This window comes from Lachnellula hyalina (genome assembly GCF_007821495.1).
Source record: "Lachnellula hyalina strain CBS 185.66 chromosome Unknown contig00131, whole genome shotgun sequence".
NCBI lineage: Eukaryota > Fungi > Ascomycota > Leotiomycetes > Helotiales > Lachnaceae > Lachnellula > Lachnellula hyalina.
This window is the reverse complement of record NW_022157245.1, coordinates 1-22,760: the sequence shown is the minus strand read 5'-3', so window position 1 is coordinate 22,760 and position 22,760 is coordinate 1. Positions and strand designations below refer to the sequence as shown.

The window sequence follows — 22,760 nt, the reverse complement described above, 5'->3', positions numbered from 1 at the left end:
ATTAACGTAGCAAATAGAAATGTGAACTGAGGGCAGCACTCTCTTATACACCTCGCCAACCTACCGAACAGCCAGAATTGGTCTGCCTGGTTCGGAATGCACAGCCTCACCGAGAAACCCTGCGATACCCTACTGTAACCAACGGCCTAATCAATGATCTTCAGAGTCCAGATGCACAAGAAGATCCCATTTCAAGATTTGGTGTCGACCAAACATCCACTTTATCATCTGCCGTAAACGCAATTTCCACCCCCAAAAAGCCCCTTCAATCCTTCCTTCCTTTCCAATTCCCACACTCCATCTCTCTTTCTCTCTCTCCACCAGAACAAGTCGAGCTCAATCTATTTTTACCCACGGAAGCAGCATCTTCCATCTCCAAAATCCATTTATTTTCCAAACACACCACAATGCAATGCCCTCGCGCTCCTCCAACACGGCCCGTTTCCAACCCCAGCAGATGATTTGCGCCGGGGCTTCGCAGGCACAGGCGCTCGGATGGTTCATGCACGCTGAGCCGTCCCTCCGTCCCACCGTCCCACCGTCCCATCCTTAACCAAGCTTGCAGGTGTCAATCAACCGAAGTGTCAAGTTTCGGATTCTTTTAACTTTTCGGATGAGGGTATGCAAGATGCTGCTGTCAATGTTTTCAATTCATGCGCTTGGTTGTCTGGTGATACAATACTGTGCGGTACCTGGTACCTGGTACAATACCAAACCTGTTTTCCAATAACTTGCAGTATAGTAATGGACTGAAAAGGACACATACCTAGGTACAATATCGGTATTTACTTAATAGCTAATGATCAGCTCGATTCGGCGATTATTTTATATCCCGTCAGTGATCACCGACGATCTGTACCACAAAGCTCTTCGGCTCGATCTTCCACGCATGAGCCGAACGCTAGACGATCCCTCCTCCTTTTCCGGACAGTTTACCCAAGTTTCCTACCATAAAATGAACCCCAAATCTAATCATACGAAGTAAAAACGCATAGCAATACCGCAGCAATACCGCAGTAATACGGAGTAAATATAGTTTTCAGCCTCCCTTCCTCACAACAATTTAACAAGGTTCATCCAGCCCAGCCAAGCCCAAGCTCGAAACTTAATCCCTCGACGTCCCGCTTTATACGGATACGAAGTTCCTTGTACATCACATACGGAGGTACGAACAGTACAGTATTGTAAGTAGTGGGGTCCGCTCCGCTCTAAGCAAGGAATACCCCGCTATCAACGTCTTCTCCACCCGTCCACGCAACGAACTACTCGCGCTTCTTTTATAAGTCTGAAACTGGGTCCTTTTAGCGTGTACAGGACAAATCCTACACTTATAACTGGCTCTTTACCCTAGCATAGATCTGCATTACACGCAATAAACGTCAAAGCTCTCCAATTGACATTACCGGTTAAAGAGATTGGCTTTCACTCAAGCCTTAGCAGACCCTCTAAATGGTCATAATAGCAGGTAATATGGAGCAAAAAGGGAACCAGTCTCAGGCTTGAAAAAAAAGGCGAGTAGTAAGCCTTATAAATTAAGGATTTCCGCTAGAAGCCAGGCCGTTTATTCTAGTTGTTGTAGGTAAATTGCAATTAGGAGTTAGAACTATAGAAGATACAGTAAATCTATCTTAGTTAGTCTCTATACTATATCGAGTGAATACCTAGGCACATCCCGCACGGAAAATCCCTTTGCTTGTGCTTGCATAAGCTACGGACTTCTCTCCGTAGACTCTTGGTATTTCGCCATAATGGGCTGATATTGAGGGTTTAGCGTGGCAGAGGTGGAGCGTACGGAGTAAGCAGAATAGGGCTGCATTATTGCCTGTCCTGGCCTAGATTAGACGCCGCTGGGGTCATCCGTGAATATTATATTAACCATGATGAAGGATACATTTACTTATCGTATCGTGCAATCAATACCTTATTGTACTCTGCGAGTAAGCAAGGCAAGCTATAGGTAATCTCTAGTGGCATAGGTAGCCTTACTGTGCCATATCCATGACCATGGGAGATTCGGAGGCGTGGATGACAGGGTGGTTCCTGGTGGGTTTGGGTGGAAGTGTGCGTCTGTAGATGTTACAAGACCCCTTGGATAAACCTATACGGGCTCTCGGAATAATAAGGTAATAAATCTTAGGATCTAGTCCGGGGTTCCTGGTGACGGGATCATATTTTACTGTATTGATTTCCATATGTGCCCTTTTATTTAATTTTGTACTCCGTGTATGCTATTGAAACTATTTTATTATATAAGCTTGCTGGACATTAGGCGTCGTAAGCATACCCAATGCGGCGGATCGCCGCTCGGGAGGATGGCTAAATGGGGGCCGGGGTACCGTCACACAGAACCGCTGACTCGGTGAGTACGTAGTAACCTGAAAAGAAGGATAGGGTAACCGTGAATGAATGCGATGATCTCTGGTATTCTGTTTGTTTCTTTGTTTATTGATTTGACTGTTTTTCTCTCGATTACTTTACAAATGATACAGATTATCTCGCTCTGTACCTCATGGTTCTCATCTCCGGGTATCGCCCCTTTCTTTTGCCCATCCAATCAACGAATGTTCCCCTTTCGAAGTTCATATGCAAAGCAAGCAAAGGAGACGTCGCAGCTCCCATCCGTCTCGTGTATGCTGTATCTGCTCTCATCCAACCATAATGTCGGTTCTCTTGCTCCTTCATACTCCATGCCGTTCCTCTCTTCTCATTAAGTAACTCCGGTGTAAATGCCCAAAACGAACCACTCGTCATAATACGCCTCTTCCATAATGCATAACCTGACTTTGTAAAATGAAAACCAACGACGGGTATCTAAGCGACACATTTCGCGCAAAGTGAAAGGAAAAAAAGAAGTAAAGATCGTACTTTATACATTAGAACAGGCAGGCGTATGTCGTGTCTTGCTTTCGCGCCCGTAAAAAAATCTCATACCATAGCACCGCCCTCAAAGCTGTGACAGCCTCGCTCGTGCCTCTTCATGTTACTCCTGACACTAAACGCCTTGCCACATCCCTGGTGAGGGCACTTGAAGGGTTTCTCGCCCGTATGCGAATGGGAGTGAATCCTTAAGCTGGACGGCCTGGAGAAAGCTTTGTTGCAGGTTTGGCAGATGTAGCGGTCTTGCGACTGCGGGAATGATGCTGCAGAGGATGGCGAGATGTAGTGGTGGTGTTGCCATGGGTTTGCTCCTGATGAGGGAGTGAGCGTCACTGAAACGGGCATTAATGGTGGTGGGAATTGCTATTGAGTTGTTAGTTGTGAACAATTATCCAATTCAAATACTGCCATACCTGAGGAAGAGGTCTTTGGTAGTAGAGGCCTGATATTTGCGATTGGGGTGGTGTTGGCTGCATGGGACTTGAATAGTACGAGCTCATGGATTGCTGACTAGGGGACATGGCGTATTGGCCATTGAATGGTGTTTGACTGTACGCCATAGTTGCCGCTGGCATGGAAACCCTTCGCTGGGGCATGGTTTGAACGTGTTGCCGTTGAGCGTGCGGCTCGACGTTGTTAATGGCCGATACTGATACTGATGGCGGGGTGAAGTAGTAACCCGGTGCAGATGCTACCGAGTATCCTGAAGTCGACCCGTTTGAAGGTGATTGACGCCCGTCAAAGCCGGCTTCAGACTGCATTGGCGGGGTGGGCGGAAGGATGCCCCGCGTGCTCATGGCTGGAGATGGTCCATAGTGTTGATGACTCGACCCGGGTCGATATTCACTGACAGTTTGCGATGCTGTAGCGGTCAGTCTATATTGATCTCTAAATTGTCCTCAAAGGTACTCACTTGGTTGCTGAGAAGGTTGAGGTTGAGGTTGTTGCTGTGTTTGTGTTTGTACTTGTACTTGTGCTTGTGCTTGTGGCGCTTGCTCTTGTGGGCTTTGGCCCTCTGTGAGTCCAAGTAGACTTGAGATTGATGGCAAGGAGCATTTGGAAGTCTCGTCCACGGGTGGTGAAGGAGGTGGTTGTGGTGCAGTCACATATTTGTATCCTTGACTTTGCGGCATTGCCTGAACAGTGTACGGGTTTGCTATCAGCGATGAAGCCATCGCTTGTTCCGGTCGCGAAGAATAGTGAAAGTGTTGTCCTGCTTGATATCTACCGGCGTGAACAAGACTGGAGAGGTTCATGGCCCGGATCCAAGTTCTAGGTGGTTCACGTAGGACGTTCGAGTTGACTGAAGCGGATGAGAAGGAATGGCTGGTTGACGATGCTACGATTAAGTATTAAGTTTGGAGTTGTCTTATGTTTCCTAAGGTTCTTGAAGATAAATAACCGTGGTGTTGTTGAATACGCCTGCGAATGCAAGGCTTCAGAGGTGTGTGAGGGATCGATGATATTTATCAGATCTCCCGAGTTCAATGTGTGGGCGGCGATCAAGTGAATCCACCACCCAGATCCCGGCAGGTATCAAAGGAATAATAATGGTCTCAGAAATTGGTGTGGGTCGGGACTAGGACTGTGACTTCAGATGCCCCGAGGAAGAAGTGGGCGGGTTGATCAGGAGCAGTACGGTATGGGGCTTAATAATAGCTAGTCTCGTCCGGTACTTTGTGCTTGATCTGGTGGTCCAAAGTGATGATTTTCCAGATGCCCGGGGAAGCGCCCAGGGATGTAGATGCGGACCGTTGAAAAGCCCCCGTCGTGGATACCCCCAAAACAATGAGCACGTCTCGGTCGGCTAGGGTTTGTTTGTAGTGCTGCTTCAATGCAGACGTGCCTCGGAGTATAACCCGTTCAAGGCGTAAGCTATCTCAGATTTTGCAGGGCCTCCCTGCCGAACCCCTCGAGATGTTTTGGCCAGGATCTTGACCACCAGCCAGGGGCCACATGAGACGAGGGTGACGGAAGTCTGCAAACCTCAGATGTTCTTGGTGCTTGCAGCAGCTTGGCCCCTGCCGGCAAATGGGAAAATGATGTTGACTTTGGTTCAATGCGCGGACTTCTTTTGAATATGACTTCTACATGTGGGATAGTTCATCCCTGGACATTAGTCTTCGAGGCCTCTTTCGAATAACTATCTTGTTTCACGCATCTCGATCAGAAAAAGTGTAGTTCATCTGCGAAGAGGCTCTTATAAGGATAAAATAGCTGTTTGGGCTATATTGGACGAATTTCTGGAAAGGCGGCCGGTTTGTAAATCCTGTAAATTTACAATCCCACCCTGTCGGCCCTAGACCAGCGATCGCCACTTTGGCGTCTGCAGGGTGCTCGCTTAAACGGTGAAAGGCCCGTGGTATATCAGGGTTTGAACGATAAGCTGCAGGGTATTTCGGTGGTGTTACTGTACGCCTTGGCGGTGGTGCACGATGCAGAGTATCGTCAGAATCTTTGACAGAAACCAGGCGTGGTCGGTCGGTCACAGTTGATGTAGTATTCAAATGGTCAACTGCACTGCATTTCGGGATGAAGCAGGAACGAGTACACACCTGTGTACAAGAGGGAGGTAGCAGCTTCCTCTTTTACTACTTGTCCTCCCTACTCTAATACGCTACGGTACTACTTCGTATACTCAGGTGAAGAACTCGACAGGCAAGACCAACCGTGGAGGACTTAAGCGATGTAGATCTTAGTTCTTTCTAGTGGTCCAAGTATAAATCTGGCTTACGATAACTGGCTGCAAAAAGCCGTCGGAATTAGACATGTGCCTAGAGTTACTCTAGAACCCTGGAACAGTGCAAGTCGGCGCGGCTATCCACTTTTTCTTGCTGCTGATCCAGCTGTCAGCCACGTTTGCCACCGTTGGATCTTCCCGGCGCAAGGGCGCGGGAAGTTGCCATGGAACCTTGGGGATTCGGGAGAGAGACCTCTGGTTCGGTTCGCAGCTTCTATTTTCAAGCCCAATATATTGTCTCCATTAGTGGTTTTGACAATGAAGAAACATCGCGATGAACTATTCAAGTCTGCAAGCCAAGCGGGTATAGATCTCAGTAGTCTCATGATGCCGCTTCTCGCTCGTACTCGTACGACCATCGTCGTAGACTCGATAAACTTTGTCGCCAGGCATTCATGCATTTTTCACTGTTCCAGTCGTCCACTTCCCGTCATATTACCAGGCAACAGGTCGGTTACAGATCCCTGAGCACATCCTAGGCCAGCATAAGGTGTCGAGTCGAGTCGGATGCCCCTGTTACAGCCCACCACGTCGGGGATCCATGACACCCATGCCCTTTAAAGGTTTTGTCGGTGCGCTAAAAAGCGCCATGTTGATCCTTGATGCTCGGGTAATGCAGATCAGTCACTGACAGGTGCAACGGAACATGGCATGGCTTTCTGCGACCTCCCTGACTGGTAGCCACTCAGAACTTGAACAGATGTGAAGATGATTCTCGAAGCTAGCTTAAAGTTACACACGCTACAATTCTACCGGTACTCAATAATGGCTGCAAGCCTTGCCATGGTGGGTGGGTGGACGCAAACCGGTAGCGCTCCTTTGCTGCTCTATACGGTTTTACGGCGTATCTTCACTGTTAACGCTTTTGCCATAGTGCAGCTTGCAAGAGAGGCGATACAATGCTACTTTTCTGCATTGACCTCTTCAACAAGAGGCTCAAATTTCACGTTATCAATTCTAGTCTGGTCGGCTTTGAAACTCGACTTTCAGGCAAGATGCAACATTGATCTGCTCAAGTCCTAATGCGTTCTGGCTCCCAGCCAATAAGAACAGCGCTATAGGAATATTTATATCCACAAAGATCGATCATCGCAGATTAAATTTCGGAAAGCTGCCGGTATCTTAGGATGCCGTCCCATTTTGCAGTCAATTTGCGCTCCGTCTTTGGCAAAGCCTTTCTCGCTTGAGGCGCGCGTCGTGCCCAAATTTGCATGATTTTCCCGCAGCTTTGGGGCTTTCGATGTTGTGAACAGAAGAAAGGCAACGGCGGCTGTGACAAGACATAGCCCAACGCGCTCTTTATTGAGGCCATGGTGGAACGACAACTCTCTACGGTAAGTTCCTGCGTCCTGCTTGTCTGAAGTTCTGAACCCCTATTACGGAGTTCCACCCCACTCTCCACCGAGCCCGGCTTGCATTGAAAATGGCACACATGTCGCCGCAATGCAGTGTGATGGGATTTGTCGCCTCGTGGATTGTTCGGAGATGATTCTGCTGCAAGTGTCGATACATCCCAGCCATCCCAAAGCCTCATGTGTGTGGTATTATTAGTGGGGTGCTTGGCATTTTCGTCCACGTCTATGCTCAACCCACGATTCAATACAATAATGGTCTTAAGCTGTACTGACACCACCAAAATTACAGGTATCAAGAGAAAATACCTCAAGATTATACTCCAGTACCAGTGAGAGTACGGGTAGGTCTAGTGAGAACAGGTATTCCTTTTTGGGTCAAATCTGTCTGCTAGTATGATGTTCTTCGTATACTCCATAAATCTGGTTTGAATATACTCATTATTATTGGGTGGCTATTATTACCAGCTGAGATATAAACGTACGATATTTACGATGTTCGTCGTCATCGGCGCGGAAAATCAGATCGCTTGACAGCGGTTGGTCTAAACCTACAGGGAGTTCCTTAGATCCCAGCCCTTCGACACCCCTACCCCGTAACAGCTTTTTAGGTTCACAACACAAGGAATAAGCTTGATAGCCACATGGGTTTCCTAATCCTAAAGCTTCCCCAGGACGGCACATCCGTCGCCATGGCTTCTTCTATGTGATTGTTCTTACGAAGATATCACTGCTTCCTTTGCATGCAGCCGCATCAGACTTGGACATTTGCTTACTCCGTATTGAACGATGGCCAAGTTCAAAGGGGTTACAAAACCTAGGAGCACCTCCACGCAATTTCATGATGCACGCGCCCGTAAGAGGAAGCCATGCCCCGTAACCCCAGGCCTGCACGGAGCTCCCTTTGGCTGGACGGAATAGATTTTCCCGTACGCCACGAACGGCAGACGTTCAGACTCCACGTTTCAACAAGGCCGCTATCAATCTTTCGCTTTTGATTCAAATAAGTACTATATTTCTGTATGACACGCGCAGAGCACGCGAGTCAAATTCTACATGGTCTACAATGTGGTAGCACAACAAGTACCAGGAGACTCCAGGCAGGATACATATTATCTGCATATATTAGATATATGATGTTCACCCAGGATCAATGCAAGGAGAGAATAATGGCCAACAGGGGACAGCGATCATCCGAAAAATCTGGCTTGTTGGTTACGAAGTATCTTTAAAGTTACGACGCTCCAAATCTGCCGTGGCCGGTCAGCCGAAGGATGTACACAAGTACTTTCCGACAAGTCAACGGCACTTTCGAGTATCTTATTCGTCCATATGGCTACACCTGTAGCTTTAACGCGGATACAGTTACTCGTATTCCCTCACTATGGGGCCGCTTCAATGTTTCTGCCCTCATCTCGAAGTCGATAATCACCGCTCGAGGAGGATCGAGCTCAGACCTCACTCAGCAATGAATTCCAGGTTATAGGGTGAGCCGAGGCGCTTCGAGTTGCTGTACCAAATAAACAATCCGAGAGAACTATCCTTTGCCAACAGTGAGAAGCTTTATAACTCGACGCGCAAATGCCGCAATGATTTCTCTATTGAATCAGATATCAGAGCGTCTAGCCCACGAGGGTGTGAATGTCTTATGTTTAAGAGCAGGAGCCTAGCTAGTTCAGCATTCAATTCTGTCTCTTCTGGATTCGCGCAACTCTCGACTTGCTTTTCTCTTCATGTCACGACGGCGGCGTTGTGGTGCATTACGCTCCTTTAAGTATATTCGGCGTGGCCGTTCAAGACGCAGACCTTCACCCTCGACATCCAGACCTATATCAACGCTTATTATACATTAATGTGCTACAGTACCGTTGTAACGTATCCTGCCCTAGTCAAGCATCTCAACGTGGGCTAGGCATGCACAAGCCGCGGGATGCACACCCGAACAAGGCCGCGAAGTAATCCCATTCAGAAGTTTCGACATGGAATAATAGGATCTTTAAAGACACATCCAGATTGGATCTGGTGATCATCCTTCCTCGACTAACGAGTCAGTCAAACCCCTGCCTGCATTAGATCCACCGATCATCTTGCCTGTGGACTAGTAATTATTATTCCGGCTATTTTCTTGCATCCGTAATTGCAATGACTAATCTGTTATTTGGAGATCCTTATTATAGGAAAAATAACCACATAATCATAAGAACAAGATCACGAAGTTCTCTTTCGAGTTCGTTCACACATTTTGTTTCCCTCGTTCAATTCTGCTTTCGAGGAACGTTGGTAGAATGTATCTATCTCTCACCAAGGTTGAGGCGGAGGTACCGTAAAGAAACGCTTCAACATACTCATCTTTATCTCCCAACTGCATATCCACATCTATAGCAGGATTTCGCTTTGACCGAAGCCTGGAAGGCAAACTCTTACATACGGACGGCCGCTCTTGTCCAAATTGAACTGGCAAAAGCCTGCAGTCTGCAGCACGCACTTCGTGGGCCCGTGTAAAGTCACAGCACAGCAGAACACTTCAATATCTTTCTGCAAATCAGAGCTTTCTCGGCGTAATTACAGTACGATTACTGGTCCAAACCTCTTCAAATGCCTTTAAAATGCCCGATGCATGCCAGAGACCACTGTCACTCCTATCAAGCCCAGCGTTCTCTCGCAGCGGGGTACAAGGTTATGATTCTCCAAGAGCAAAGTCCCTACGTCCATCTGAAATATGATAATCATACTCTATTCGACCACCTCGCTTGTAGCAATTATTGATTCTTGATTTTGCGTTTTATTTGCTTCTTTGAACGCTGAATCCAGGCTGACTTTCTTTTCTTTTTCTTTTTCTTTTTCTGCCGCACAGGAGCGTGGAGAGCAAGTAATACCCCGGATCTTCCTGCATCATTCCCTGTACGCTTCAAGGCCCAAAATATTGGTGGCGTTAGACAGAATATACCATGTCTCTTAGAAAATACCCCTTTCGGCCTCCGGTTTTATCTTTGTAAACTTGACGGTAGGGGAAATAGAAGCACCGAAACTACGGCCTGTGGGTGACGGTAAAAAATCACTGATAGGGGGGATTTACGGCGTGGGGGTAGAGTTCATTCGCGTGACGAGTCGTCCTGCAGGTGCGATATATTAAATCTTAACTTCTCGGTAAGTCAAAATTTGAACCGATTTCCATGAGAGTTTGGTAAGGAGCACAGGCACCAATCCCTCGGGAGATCCTCTTTGGTGGAAGACCCGGGTCTAGTCTAGTCTAGTTTGCGCTTTGCACGAAGTCGTCACATACGAAGGTACGGACTCCGAAGTAGCTACCCATTCCTACAATTCTTGGCTTCCAACCTTCCACAATCCTTCACTGGGTGTTTATGACTTGAGTGAATCGCTAGAACGAACACAGGCAGTCCTATGTCGATGATTGCAATTCCCACAGCTTCTGATCCCAAAAGATTGTCTCACGAATGCAACTTTCCTGGGGCCGGGTTGGAATATCGCTTCACAGCCAGTCAGAGCATGACTTTTATCAATATAGATCTATCCGGACTACTTCCTCAAAATCATCTCATGCTTGTCCCATGTTTTGTACTCGACATGTCGTTTCGTGTATCAGCCTTATCCCGTAACGCCCTCGTGGCCAACAGCTGAAACCAGGTCCAAGCTTCGAAACATCAACAACTTCATCTTCCTGGAGAAAAGATCATAGTTCCCTAAAAATAACTCCCTCGATCCTCTGAAGTTTCTCAAACACAACTGCATATGCAAGGGATCATCTCTTAAAGCTGCTCAGATCCCACCAACATCAGAATAGCGGATCGGATGTCTCATAGCCCTCTCAAACGATCAAGAGAGAATTGTTTGGATCGCTGAAACTCCACACCGCGAAGACAAATATGCATAATTCTAGAATTAAAACCTCTTTGACAAGCTTTTCACGTTGAAACCAACACCAAGCTTTAAAACCTGGACAAAGACATTTGATACGAAACGCCTATTGTGCAAAAAGGCATTGCAATATGGAAATCTTCCCTATAAGTTTTCATGTGTCTTCCTATTCTGGGAACAGTTTCTAGATTAAACTCAACTTTAAATCAGACACTGGTGGTGAGTCTCCCAACTCAATCGTTTCGATCATCGGAGCTGCAATATCCTTGAGATACTCCGAAACTCTTTTCGGGGAAGTTACGTACCATAGCATGAATTAATCATTGCCACTGTATTACTCAACAGGGCAGTGTAAATATTATTTTGGGGCATACTAAGAAGACGGCACGGCATAAAGTCTTTTATAGGGAGTAGCTCCAAACGTGATTAAGTTTAGTTGCGGGGAACACTTCAATGAAGTTAGGAAATGTGATGGGTGTAAACGCCAGTAAACAAGCTGGAAGCCGGCATAGAGAATTTGGTGGAGTGGGCCCAACGAATGCACTCGGGCAACAGGTATGTATACCTTCAACTTCTATCTACCACATGACTTTCCCGTGAATTGATGTTTACAGCACTATTCCTCCAGTGAATGACCTCGATGAAAAGAAAGCTGCCGCACCTTAGCTGCAAAACTCATTAGCAGAAGATACGAAACCCTCGGGCAGTGCTTGAAGTCGATGATTTCCGGGGACGCGGTACAGCAATCAAGTCAAGGTCTCTCCCTGCTCGCCTCAAGTCCTGCACTTTTACCTGTGACGCTATCACGGTGAGCATTCTCAAATGTTATATGGGCTTAGATGAATTCCCTAAAGTCTGTTGTTCTGCATTTCACTTGTCCAATAGCACCCGAAGTCTTATTACTCAGTGCTGTCCCTACGCCTTCAATACTCACGCTTGCGACTTGCTCACCCAAAAGACCTGTCGTGCTATCCTTCTTCAGAACAATAATATTAGCCACCACTTAGTCCCAGACGACCACCGAGTCTCTAGTTGCATTGTCAGAAAAGGTCGTTTGATACATGCCAGGATGAGGTCATCTGCTCGATCGAACGTCATAGTCTTTCAACTCCATACGAGGCTATCTAGTGAATGGACGGAAGTTGAAGGTATCTTCGATTCGAAGTATGATGGAAACTGTCCTTTACATACACATATTCAGCCTTCGCTCCAGTCGAAGTAGTATTATGGCTGGACATCTTATCACAGTCTGTATTCTCCAGAAAGCGATCTATCCATTCGTAGGCGGGATGGATCACTCGAACTCACGGATACGTCGGATAGTGTTTACAAGCTTGTTCCCTATATACAAGATGTCGTCCTCAGAGCCTATTTTAAGAAAGTCGGGCGCAGTGTACTTGATTATTGCTTCAAGTATCTACCTCTTAGCTTCCCCTCATGTATTGTGTGAGCTGCTCCTCGTAAATGTGATATTTAGTACCTTGATGTAGAAAGCGTGACCTCTTCCCTCTCGCTTAAGCAAAAGGGGTACAGTACAGTGCGTTGAGGGCAATTGCCCTTAAATATAAAACCAAGCAAAATGAGCTACAGTAAGAATTAGACCAGTAAGATAATCCCGTCAAATTATGCTAGACATAATTCTATTGTATGAAGTACCAGGAACCAAAGACTCAAGCTTTAGATCCGGCTTAAATCCGTGTCACGTGAAGAGGTATCGTCCCCACATCGAGACCTCAAATGCGCGATTTCAAAACCGGGATATACATCCAGCAACCATTTTACGCGGTTTTATACATACACCAGACACCATCTAATAGAGGAAAGGAATGGATAGTGTGAGACGCGATCAGGTATCTAGGTCTCGATGTCTGGGGCAGGCAGGCGGTAGCAATCCGAGGGCGAAGAAAGTGAAATCCGGGTGCCAAACATGTCGGTAAGTAAGTTACCTTATTGAGCATCTATACCGGATTTCGAATATATCTGGAGTAGTTACTCTGTAGAAGGCTTCAAAAACCGAGCAGCTTCTAACGTGTCATGTCAACCCCCCTAGAACAATGTTTCAACTGCTGGATTTTGCCTGTACAAGACAATACTAACTCGGAGGTCTTGATTATAGGTAAGTAAGCCCTCCTGGTCAATACACGCCTACTTTCCAGATCTTTTGCTCATTATCTCCAAGTCTTCGGAAAGTAAAGTGTGATGAGGGTCGACCTGCGTGCGTGCGGTGCGTGTCCACCAAACGGGTATGTAAAGGTTACGGAGTCTGGGGCGGCGGGACCAACCTCGTTCCCATTGCCGCAGACCCAACCACGCAAGTCCTGCTCAGTGCCGTAGCCCCAGAGAGCCAGGCCGAACACGGCTGTATGCAGTGGTTCTGTAGCCGCACAGCCGTGAAGTTCCGTGGCGCCTTCGGGTCGTCGTTCTGGGACGCGCTAGTCATGCGAGGTAGCTTGGAAGAGCCAGCTATCTTCCACGCCATGCTAGCGCTGAGCTCGGTGCACAAGAGGGTGTGGTTCGGTGTGCAGGAGATGGGGGTAAAGAGGTATCCTGACCTGCTGGAACAGTTCTCGCTGCGTCAGTACAATAAGGCCGTCACGCACCTTCTTGAGCCTCGTTTCACAGGCAAGGATAAGGCTTCGGTGCGTGTCACCCTTGTTGCTTGCATGCTGTTTGTCTGTCTGGAACTTCTGCGCGGCCGCTATAGTATGGGGAATGTGCACTTGCAGAGTGGTATAAAACTGCTGGATGGGCTCGATCAGGTCTCTAGTCGGGAACCTATTGATGACTGGCTCGTTGAAGTTTTTACGCGGATGACTTTGCTGGCTGTACAGTTTGGTCAGGGATACTGGTTTCCTTCAAGCCCGCATCTGCTCAAGTACCAGCCGCTGCCTATCACCTTCGAGTCTCCCGCTCAAGCAAGAGACAATCTCGATTATCTATTCAATGATATATTTTACCTGGCGGGCCAGTGCCGCCAGAAACGCTCAGGGTATTCCGATCCAGGCGAGAACCTGCTCGAAGTGCAACGGCGCATCAAATCGAACTTGCAGGCGTGGCTTCATACCTACAAGGCGTCTAGAGTCACTTTCCAGGTCCAGCTAGATAAGGTCTCGAGCGCTGGATACCAGCTACTGCTGCTCTACTATACCATGGCGAACATTCTAGTTCACACCTGTCTCTGGCCGGAAGATGAGATGGCTTTCGATGCTCACGGCCCTAGTTTTGTGTCTATAATCACTAGTGCAAACAGGTTTTTGGAAACTGTTCGCGCTGTTCTCAATCGAAACCCTGCTCTGGGTTCGGGCTTAGAGATGTTCCACTTCACTGCTGATATTGGTGTAAGTGACTTCTCTCTTTGTATCTACTCCTTGATCTTACAGTGTTGAAATTGCAAGAGTATCTCATACTCTCGACTCGAGAGTCTTCAGTCTTGTCCTGTGCAAAAATCAGAGTACTAATTTGGATGTAGTGGATCCCGCCTCTATATTTCACAGCCCTCCATTGTCGGATTCACAGCGTCCGGACCCAAGCTATTAAACTCCTACGCTCACTTCCAAGTAGAGAAGGTATCTGGGACGCTATATTCGCAGCCTCTGTTGCAGAAGAATTAATGAGGATCGAGGAAGCGGACTATCGCAAAGACAATCTAGTTGGTGAAACGTTGCTAGAGCCTCAAGACCATGACTTCAGTCTGTTAACGATACCAGCGTCTCGCAGGGTATATGACGTCCAGGTTATTTTGCCGGACAGCCCATCTGGAAAAGCCATCTTAATCTTCAAACGGAAAACGAGCGGTGGTGGATGCGAAGTGATCACGAGGGAACGCAATGTCCTTCAACAAAATGGCATTGAGAGGGAGGAGTGGAGCGAAAGTGAAATTTGATTACAGAGCTAAAGTCCGGCTTTTGGCCATTCCATTCACAAAATAGATAATAACGTTAAATTCATATATTAGTCAAAAGCTTCATGATAGACAGACGGCTCTGCTCTCAGATAGCCTGCCCATCTAGCTCCTTCTGCGTCCACTCCCAGACCTTCTCCGCCAACTCCGTATCGACCACAAGCCCCGTCGCCTCATAAAACCCCACCGGTCCATAATGGCGCCCACTCGTAACCCCCTCGCCCGTCGCAGCCCACAGCTGATTAACAACGCCCTCCTCTACACCCCTCACAACCTTCGGCACCACCTCCGTCTGCAAATGTTTCATCTGCGCATCGCCGGGCTCGCGCGTGAACAGCTGCGTGTTGACTTCGCCGGGGTCGATGGAAACGATTGTCAGTGAGGGGTAGTGTTTAGCGAATTCCTGGGGGTACATCATGTTGGCGACTTTGCTCTGGATGTAGCGGTTCACGGGCGTGACGCCGTCGACGGACTTGAGGGTTGAGAATTGGATTTTCTCGGGCCCGGCATACTTCCAGGCTGATGAGGCGAGGCTGATGATGCGCACGGGGTGGGAGTTGGCTGTTTTGAGCAGGAGAGGCGTGAGGAGCTTGAGGAGGAGAGCGTGGCCGATGTGGTTGGTGCCCATTTGGATCTCGTAGCCGTCTTTTGTTAGTGCGGGTGGGCAGCCCATGACTGTTGGTGGGATGTCAGTTTTATACCACGAAAGAGGAATGGGAGGAAGGAGTAGCTGAAGCTGAATTTGGAGCACTAGCTTCAGTAGTAGCTGGTGTTTGCCATGGTTCAACGCATGAATGTAATCCCTCCATCTCGGCAACGGTTACTTACGTCCAGCATTAAGCATCAAAATATCCAGCCGTGAGGACTCCTCAAGCACAGTTTTCGCAGCCTTCTTAATCGAATCAAAAGAGCTCAAATCCAGCTCCAAAAATTTGACAGCGACACCCTGGACCTGGGTTTTGACATCGGCAACTGCCTCATTGCCCTTCTCAGGACTACGAGCAGCCATCCAGATGAGCGCCGGTTTGTGCTTGGCTAGCTCCAGAGAGGCTTGTTTCCCTAGGCCACTATTGGTACCGGTGATGAGAATGACCTTGCCGTCGAGGGAGGGGATGTCGGTGGTGGGGTTGAAAGATATGCCTTTAGTGGTAGCCATTGTGAGATGAGGGATGTTGATGGAGAAGTCTGTTGTGTGGAAGTGGGTCGATTCGAGAGTTTGTGAGGAAGTGAGGCAAAGGGAGACTGCCCTGCGGGATATAAACTCTTTAAGTAGCATTCTTTCTCAATGCTGCGAAGTTATTGTAGTATTCAGCAGCAACTAGCTATTCCATCATATGACATGAGCCCCCGTCCCTCCAGTCTCCGACTCGTGGTGGCCGCTGAGTGGAGCCAAACATCATACATTGGCCAATGATTGCCAATACTTTCCGAGGCAATGGCCGCAATTCTTATTCTAAACAAAAGCGTAAGGATTAAGAATCCAAAGTTGACGTCCGTATGTTTCCAAGAAGCTCGCCCCGCCAGCTTGCCTAACCCCGTGCCCGTATCTCCATAGGAGGCTCGGACTTTGGCGCAAACCATTGGTGGGTAAAAATAAATATGGAGCTGAATATTCCTCTTGGTAAGATCTGCAAAGAAAGAGAAGTCCCATTTCACTATTTGTGTTCAGCCCTTGTTATTACAGTGAAAACTCACTATAAAGATATTCTCCAGAGTGCACCTCTACGCACAGCGGGGCTACACTGTGGTTCCACTCCTGCAATTCCAGAGGGCCCAGAAAGGACCACAGAGCGAACATTATTTCACTTGAACGAATGATAATTTTGCAAAATATTGAACATATGATATTTGTGCAGACTGATATAATAGCCAGAGCATAACTCCATACTCCGACCGTACCCCAACCGAATACATTAATACCCATCATCATTATCATCATCAGCATTCATGCCTTCCCTATCTGCAAATTGCATGAATGGGGGGTGTTCTTCATCATCGCCATAACCTGAGACTGCCTTCCATTGCTCTTCAACATTGTCCAGGATCTGATCGTCAAAGGCGAGATCAAGGGAAGAGGTTGCGGTGACTTGTTGTTGCTCGTAGTAGAGGGTATACAACAACTTTACATTGTCCTTCACTGCCTCGAGAAACTTGGATATGGTTGCTTCCAGGACCACTTTGCTGTTCTCGAAATATCGTGTACTTGCATAGAGGACGCCTATGATGCAATGGGTTAGCTATGCAGTTTCCATAGTAAAAGTATCAAAGAATTTGCAAAGCAAGAGCATCATCAGACTGTCAGAGGTATGTTATCGTCAAAGTAATTCAGACAATGTAGATAAGTATTCATAAAGTTGGATCATCATGTAACGCGAGTGAAAAGAAACAGAAAGGGGATGGATACTTACATTGACCAACTGGGCATTCTCCAGTTTCGCTGGAGTGTATCATAATGTAGACGGGGTGTGTCAGGGAGACACCATCCTGGCTGAATGAGTTTGGTGGGAAGACTACGACTGAAACAGCGGCGAGTGGAGAGCCCTCGGTCGAGCTCGCAAAGATGGGAAGTAGAGGAGAGGAGATGACGGCGATGATCCTTGAGACCACAATCCCATCGGAAGCAGTCGGGTCCTTGGTATTGATATAATGTCGTGTCGTAACGGTCTCCCCATTAGAAAGAGAAAGGCTGAACTTTTGTTCCAGCATTTCTTCTTCGGTGGACTCGATAGTCTGGGAGTTTTCGACATCTGTACCAAGAACATACACACCACCTCCCACCGCTCCTGCACGACAAGCAACTTGCGCAATCTCAGCGCCTCCACCCCACTTCGGTACCACAGCACTGAAGCCGGGCCCAAATATTCCCATCGATGTCAGATGCCGAGCTATTCTTGGAAGAGCCCACCGCACGGTAGTCTTATCAGGAGAGTCAAATGACAGCGTCAAGGCGGCTATGACAAGTTGAAGGCGTGGTGGGAGTTGGAACTGGGAAGAGAGGAATTCTTGAAGGCTGCTGTCGCCATATGCTTCCCAGATCCCCGTTTGGTTCTCAAAGTCCACGATGAATTTAAGAAACTTCATCAAACTCCGCTTGGCTCTATTATCAATGCTCTTGTCTTGGAAGATATCCTCCCGTCCATTTGGCAAGCGTTTCAGCAGCTCTTCATCGACTTCATTATACAACCACCAATTGCCTACTGCTTGGAATTCGAGCTGACGGTAGACTTTCGAGGACACCAGCAGGGCAAGTAGCTTCGACTTTGTGTAGATGATTTGCGGGGAGAGCGTGAGGGTATAAGATCTAGAGAAGGCGAGCTTCTCTGAGTTCGTCGACTCATCATCGTCTGCCTTCCACAAGGTAGCATTCCGAAAAGGAGCTCCATCAGAACCTATACCATGTAAGCTTTGAACGAATTTGAAGCAAGTGAAGAGATGAACTAACATCCTTTGGTCCTCTCTACCCATCCATCCACCTCTTGAAGACTGAAAGCGGCTTCGGCGGCACCATAATATTCATTCTGGTCGACGTGAAGGATCTTTTTGTCGGAGCGGGACAATGCTCTTCACGGCCAGCTGAGTCAGTCAGATGTGAACTATAGAGATCGTTGACAAGCAAGATATACTGACAAGGCAAGCAGAGAATGCTGCAGACCGGTCCCTTCGATCACGACGTCCCATTTTGTTTCGCTCAAGGACTCCATCTTGCGAAGTCAAAAGAAAAGTGCGGGTTGTGAAGAAAAGCGTTTAGCTTGACTAGCCTCACGCTAGTCCCAGATGGGTAGCGAGCTTCTACATCAGAAATCCTCAGCAGAGATTTTCTTGATCTTGTTCTATATCCGCTCGACCACGTCCACAACTTTGCCTTCCTACACGGAGCTGTGTGTGTGAGACGTCTTTCAGTAGACGTCTCGATGTTGGGCGGCAGACGAACTTTTGCATCCTGTATCTACTGCTCTGGAATCTCTGATCTGAAGGAAGCGGTTCGTAATGGATGATACACTACAATTTGGTATTGTCCGGGTATATTTTGCCTTGTTATGGACAGATGGCCCTGAAATCTTGAGCCTTGTAGGTAGGGCTGTCGAAGTACTGGTTAGAGATTCAAGGAGGCGTGTCGCTTCTCAGTGCTTTAGAACTGAATCTGTCGTCCAACAGCCCTTTACACATTTCCGTACCGAGGATTCAAAGAACAGGGAGGAGAGGAAGGTTTTAATGAGAACATCCCTCGACCACCATAAACGCACACCACTGCATCCGATCCGGAACACATGCAAAGAAGACATTTCTGACTCCTCCCTACACCAAAAACGCCCCGGGATACCTACCTACCTACCTACGCTAGGCAGCGGATTACTGTAAAGCACCCAGGATATAATTACGTCGTACATGCGCCCCAGAATCTACTTTGGTGATCACGACCCGCTGTGCCGACTGGTAAACATCCGAGAATAACCAACACAACACAATATGAAAACACGCCAGTCGCAATCCTCCTCCGAGAGCGATGCACAGTCTCGTCGGGATTGACCGAACAAACAAATAAACAAACGTCAAAAATCCTTGACAGTAGATGATTTCTTAACAGCGCTTGTTTATATTCCGAGGATTAGAACAGATGTGAATAGCCCCAGAGGGCGGGCTCTTTCGGTGGGAAGAAGAGTAAGGAAGACGGGGAGTGGACAGAGTAAAGCTAGAAAGAGTGCGAATCGGCATGGCATGTAAGTCTACACAAGGTTTTGAGTCGGTCAGATGCCTGTCTTTTTGATCATAGGTCGAAGATATATAGTAGTGCAAGGTTAGGCAATTTGGGCTTGAAAGGCGGAGAGTGATTTATCCCCGAGGACAACGGAAAAGGGGACGGGTAACAAGCATGAGTATGTCTCGAGGGAAATATATCTATCCATTTTAGTATGTAGTGGGCATAGAAGCCTCTATATAAAATGAACGGCAGGCGAGCTTTCTACAGAGCCTTTATTCGTCGTCATGCACCAATTGCCGACCAGCGTCATAAAGCAGACCGTCCTGATTCAGGAACTGGTCGCACAAGCAAGCACCGTACTTGTTCAAATCCTTAACGCCAGAATAAAATTACCAAGGCAAACGACAATCAAAAGATGCTGTTCACAATATTGCCACCAATCGTAGCACCGGCCCCGAAAATCGCCGCGTTTCCCAATTTCTTCCCAAACTTCTTGCCCATCGCACCCCCCTTACCCGGCTGCTTCCCATCACTAGGCTGCTCCGCGATCTGCATTGGAGGAACGTCGCTGTTGTACGGATTGCTTGGGCCGGGTGGTGGAGGGCCGTGGTTTTGTTGCTGTGCTATGCCTGGGTAGCCGTTCTTTTTCTCATCGCCGTAATGGCTGTTGGTAGGAGCAGAATCAGGATTGGTCATTGTTTGGACGTAGGTAACGGGGAATACACCCTCCTTCCCGGTGCGCACGTTCTTTCCGAGCCACCAGTCGGCATTCATATACTCGTAGACAACAATCGTGTCACCGACTTCGAAGTTGCAGTCATCTGGCTCGGCATAGCGGTATAGAGCTGTCGCGCGAGCGATTTCTGGCTTCGATGGCGTGGATGCTTTGCGGGTAGGGAGAGAGGGCGGTGCAGCTGCGTTGTTGCTGTTGCTGTAGGATGGAGGAGCGGGGTCGGCGACATGCATATTTTGAAAGGCGTTGGTGGGGACTGGAGACGGAGAGGGAGCTGCGTGTGTGTTTGTACGAGAGGAGCCGCCGAGGGAAGATTCCGAGGGGAGGACGCCCATGATTTGGTCGAAGATGTCGTCGGAGATGGCTCCTGCTTCTGCGAGGTTCTCAAGTTCCTGTATTGAAGGTTAGCTTCAGCTTTGAAGATGGACAGTTTGGTTGGTGAATATGAGCTTACATTCTTGATGTTTCGAAGGGATCTGTTGTTGTTGATCACCTTCTGGCGCTCCTCGGGGGGCATGGAGGTAGGCATAGCTTTATTTTCGAGGAAGGAGTATGCAGTTTCCCGACAGTCGGTGCAGTGCTCGTGTTTGCCACAGCTATGATTCTTAGAGTTGACCTCTTCTTGAATGGCAATATTCTCGTCTTCGGTGAAGTAAAAGAGACCCCGTTCGGCACGAGTGGGATGATTCTGTCGATGCTGTCTTTTGACGATGGTGGGAGAGTCTGAAGGGACTTGGTAGATACGATGGCCGTAAGTGTGATGTGGAGTTCCTGGCGGAAGAGCTGGACTCAGACCACTAGTTTCGCGATAAGCTTCGATGATTGTGCGGCCGCTTGGAGTCCGATGCGTCGTGCTGTGATTGTACTTGTACTTGTACTTGTACTGGCAACTATTAAACTCTCTCTTCACGGGATTTCGCGACGATGCACTTCGTTGTTGCGATGTTTCTTTGTTAAAGTTGATGTCGCCCCTGCCCGATCGAGTGGGGGTTTCGTAGGATGAGGATGATGGTGTTGTTGTGGCGCAGCGAACTGCCGACCAGGGTGACCTCTGCTTCTGCAAAACCGATCGAATATGTATACTTTTAGACGCCGAACGATTCGAGATGCTGTTGAACGTCTCTGCTTGACCACGATAATTGTAATCTAAAAGCTTGTCGATGACTTCTATGTGGTCGCCATTATAGCCAGGTGGAATGGGCTCTCTTTTGAAAGCTGGACTACTAACTTCCCCTTCCCCATCTGAGCTCCGTCGATGTCTGCGCAGGGTGGAATCAAAGTCTTGCGCTACCTCTGTATACTCCACCACGCCGTCTGCTCGAGACTTGCGGGTCTTGGATTCTCCGCTGCTATCGGCTGACCTTTGTTCGACTTTCAAAGGCCTGTATGGCTTCATCACTATTCCGAGACCAACCTGTCCATCATCTTCCTCCCTTTCGTCGAGAATCCCATCAGACTTGCTCCGAGTATTAAACGGCACTCTTGGAGTCGGCGCTTTGGCATTTAATCTGGTCGTAGATTTCGAATCCTTCAAGAACACGTAGGTCTTTAGGGCGGGGGTAGAGCTGGCTGAGGAGCTGGTGGAGGGAAATCGAGCCGCAGATGCGTGGGTACTTGATGGAAACGGGAATGATTGCTGAGAATATGACGTTCCCCAGGAGTCGTATCGGGTCAGGTCAGAGGTACTGTTCGGAGATGCTCTTGGAGAGTCGACTCGGGTAGATCGGTCCACTGGAGTTGGAGGTCCGGATTTTGGCAGGACCCTGAAGTTCTCTGGGGAAGAAATGCTCCCAATGCTATAGGTAGATATAGTGCTTTCAGAGCCATAGTTATGCTTTGGCGAGATTGCTAGTTTGCGTGGCAGTTGCGCTATTGGCTTTGACATGATGGTAGGCTGCTGATACTCAGCGAGGCCGTTGACGAGGTCAAGGTTACTGGTACTCGGGGAGCTGATCATTGACTTGAGCGTTGGCGTTTTCGATGACTTGCCACGAGAGAACAGAGGGGTCTTGGATCTTTTTGGTGGGCTGGAAGAAGGGGTTTCGGCCGGACTGGAAGTTGGAGTCATCCTTGGGCTTGGGATGGGAGTCTTTATTGGCCTTGCAGGAATCTTCTGTCGATTCAACTCAAGCATGTCATGTGAATCGAAAGAGGACGTGTATTTTTGTCCTATCGAATTCACCGTCCAGTCCACGCGCCCTGACCTTTTGGGCGGTGAACTTCGTTTTGACATTGAGCTCATAGCTACTGTTGAGCCGTTAGTATGACTTCGCTCTCCGCTCGTTCGCGCCTTTGGCTCCATGCCAAGTACTTACTTTCTATGGTCTGCTTTGACGGGGGAAGTTTGGCAACGCTCTTTGTAGCGACTCTGTTGTAGATTGGCTTTCTCGGCGCAGTATATAGTCCTAGCCAGATAGGCTGATAGTATAGCTGTTCTTGTTCATATGCTATTGGAGGTATTTGATCTGGAGAGGCAAAGGGTTATTCAAATCTTTAAGTAGTGGGTGGGGAAATATGATAAAGTGAAGGGCAGGCGACGATGTACGTGCTAGCTTTACTCCTCCACCCCGCAAGTCTATATC

The 22,760-nt window shown here is 48.1% G+C and overlaps 4 protein-coding genes across 4 annotated transcripts; all 4 read right to left on the bottom strand.

The window, feature by feature from the left end:
- Nucleotides 1-2,925: 2,925 nt before the first annotated feature.
- On the bottom strand, nucleotides 2,926-4,133 carry mtfA (C2H2 finger domain transcription factor; the record flags this gene model as incomplete). The annotated part of the gene is made up of 3 exons (XM_031152250.1): nucleotides 2,926-3,240; nucleotides 3,291-3,739; nucleotides 3,791-4,133. 3 exons carry the CDS (start codon nucleotides 4,131-4,133, stop codon nucleotides 2,926-2,928), a joined length of 1,107 nt encoding a protein of 368 aa, XP_031003217.1.
- Nucleotides 4,134-14,834: 10,701 nt separating this feature from the next.
- On the bottom strand, nucleotides 14,835-15,902 carry LHYA1_G007320 (putative oxidoreductase; the record flags this gene model as incomplete). The annotated part of the gene is made up of 2 exons (XM_031152249.1): nucleotides 14,835-15,421; nucleotides 15,575-15,902. 2 exons carry the CDS (start codon nucleotides 15,900-15,902, stop codon nucleotides 14,835-14,837), a joined length of 915 nt encoding a protein of 304 aa, XP_031003216.1.
- Nucleotides 15,903-16,659: 757 nt separating this feature from the next.
- Nucleotides 16,660-18,447, bottom strand: MRS6 (Rab proteins geranylgeranyltransferase component A; the record flags this gene model as incomplete). The annotated part of the gene is made up of 4 exons (XM_031152248.1): nucleotides 16,660-16,964; nucleotides 17,155-18,135; nucleotides 18,189-18,307; nucleotides 18,374-18,447. The coding sequence occupies 4 exons, from the start codon at nucleotides 18,445-18,447 to the stop codon at nucleotides 16,660-16,662; spliced, it is 1,479 nt and encodes a 492-aa protein (XP_031003202.1).
- A 1,406-nt stretch (nucleotides 18,448-19,853) lies between these two features.
- PIN3 ([PSI+] inducibility protein) lies at nucleotides 19,854-22,480 on the bottom strand (the record flags this gene model as incomplete). The annotated part of the gene is made up of 2 exons (XM_031152247.1): nucleotides 19,854-20,570; nucleotides 20,633-22,480. The coding sequence occupies 2 exons, from the start codon at nucleotides 22,478-22,480 to the stop codon at nucleotides 19,854-19,856; spliced, it is 2,565 nt and encodes an 854-aa protein (XP_031003203.1).
- Nucleotides 22,481-22,760: the final 280 nt, after the last annotated feature.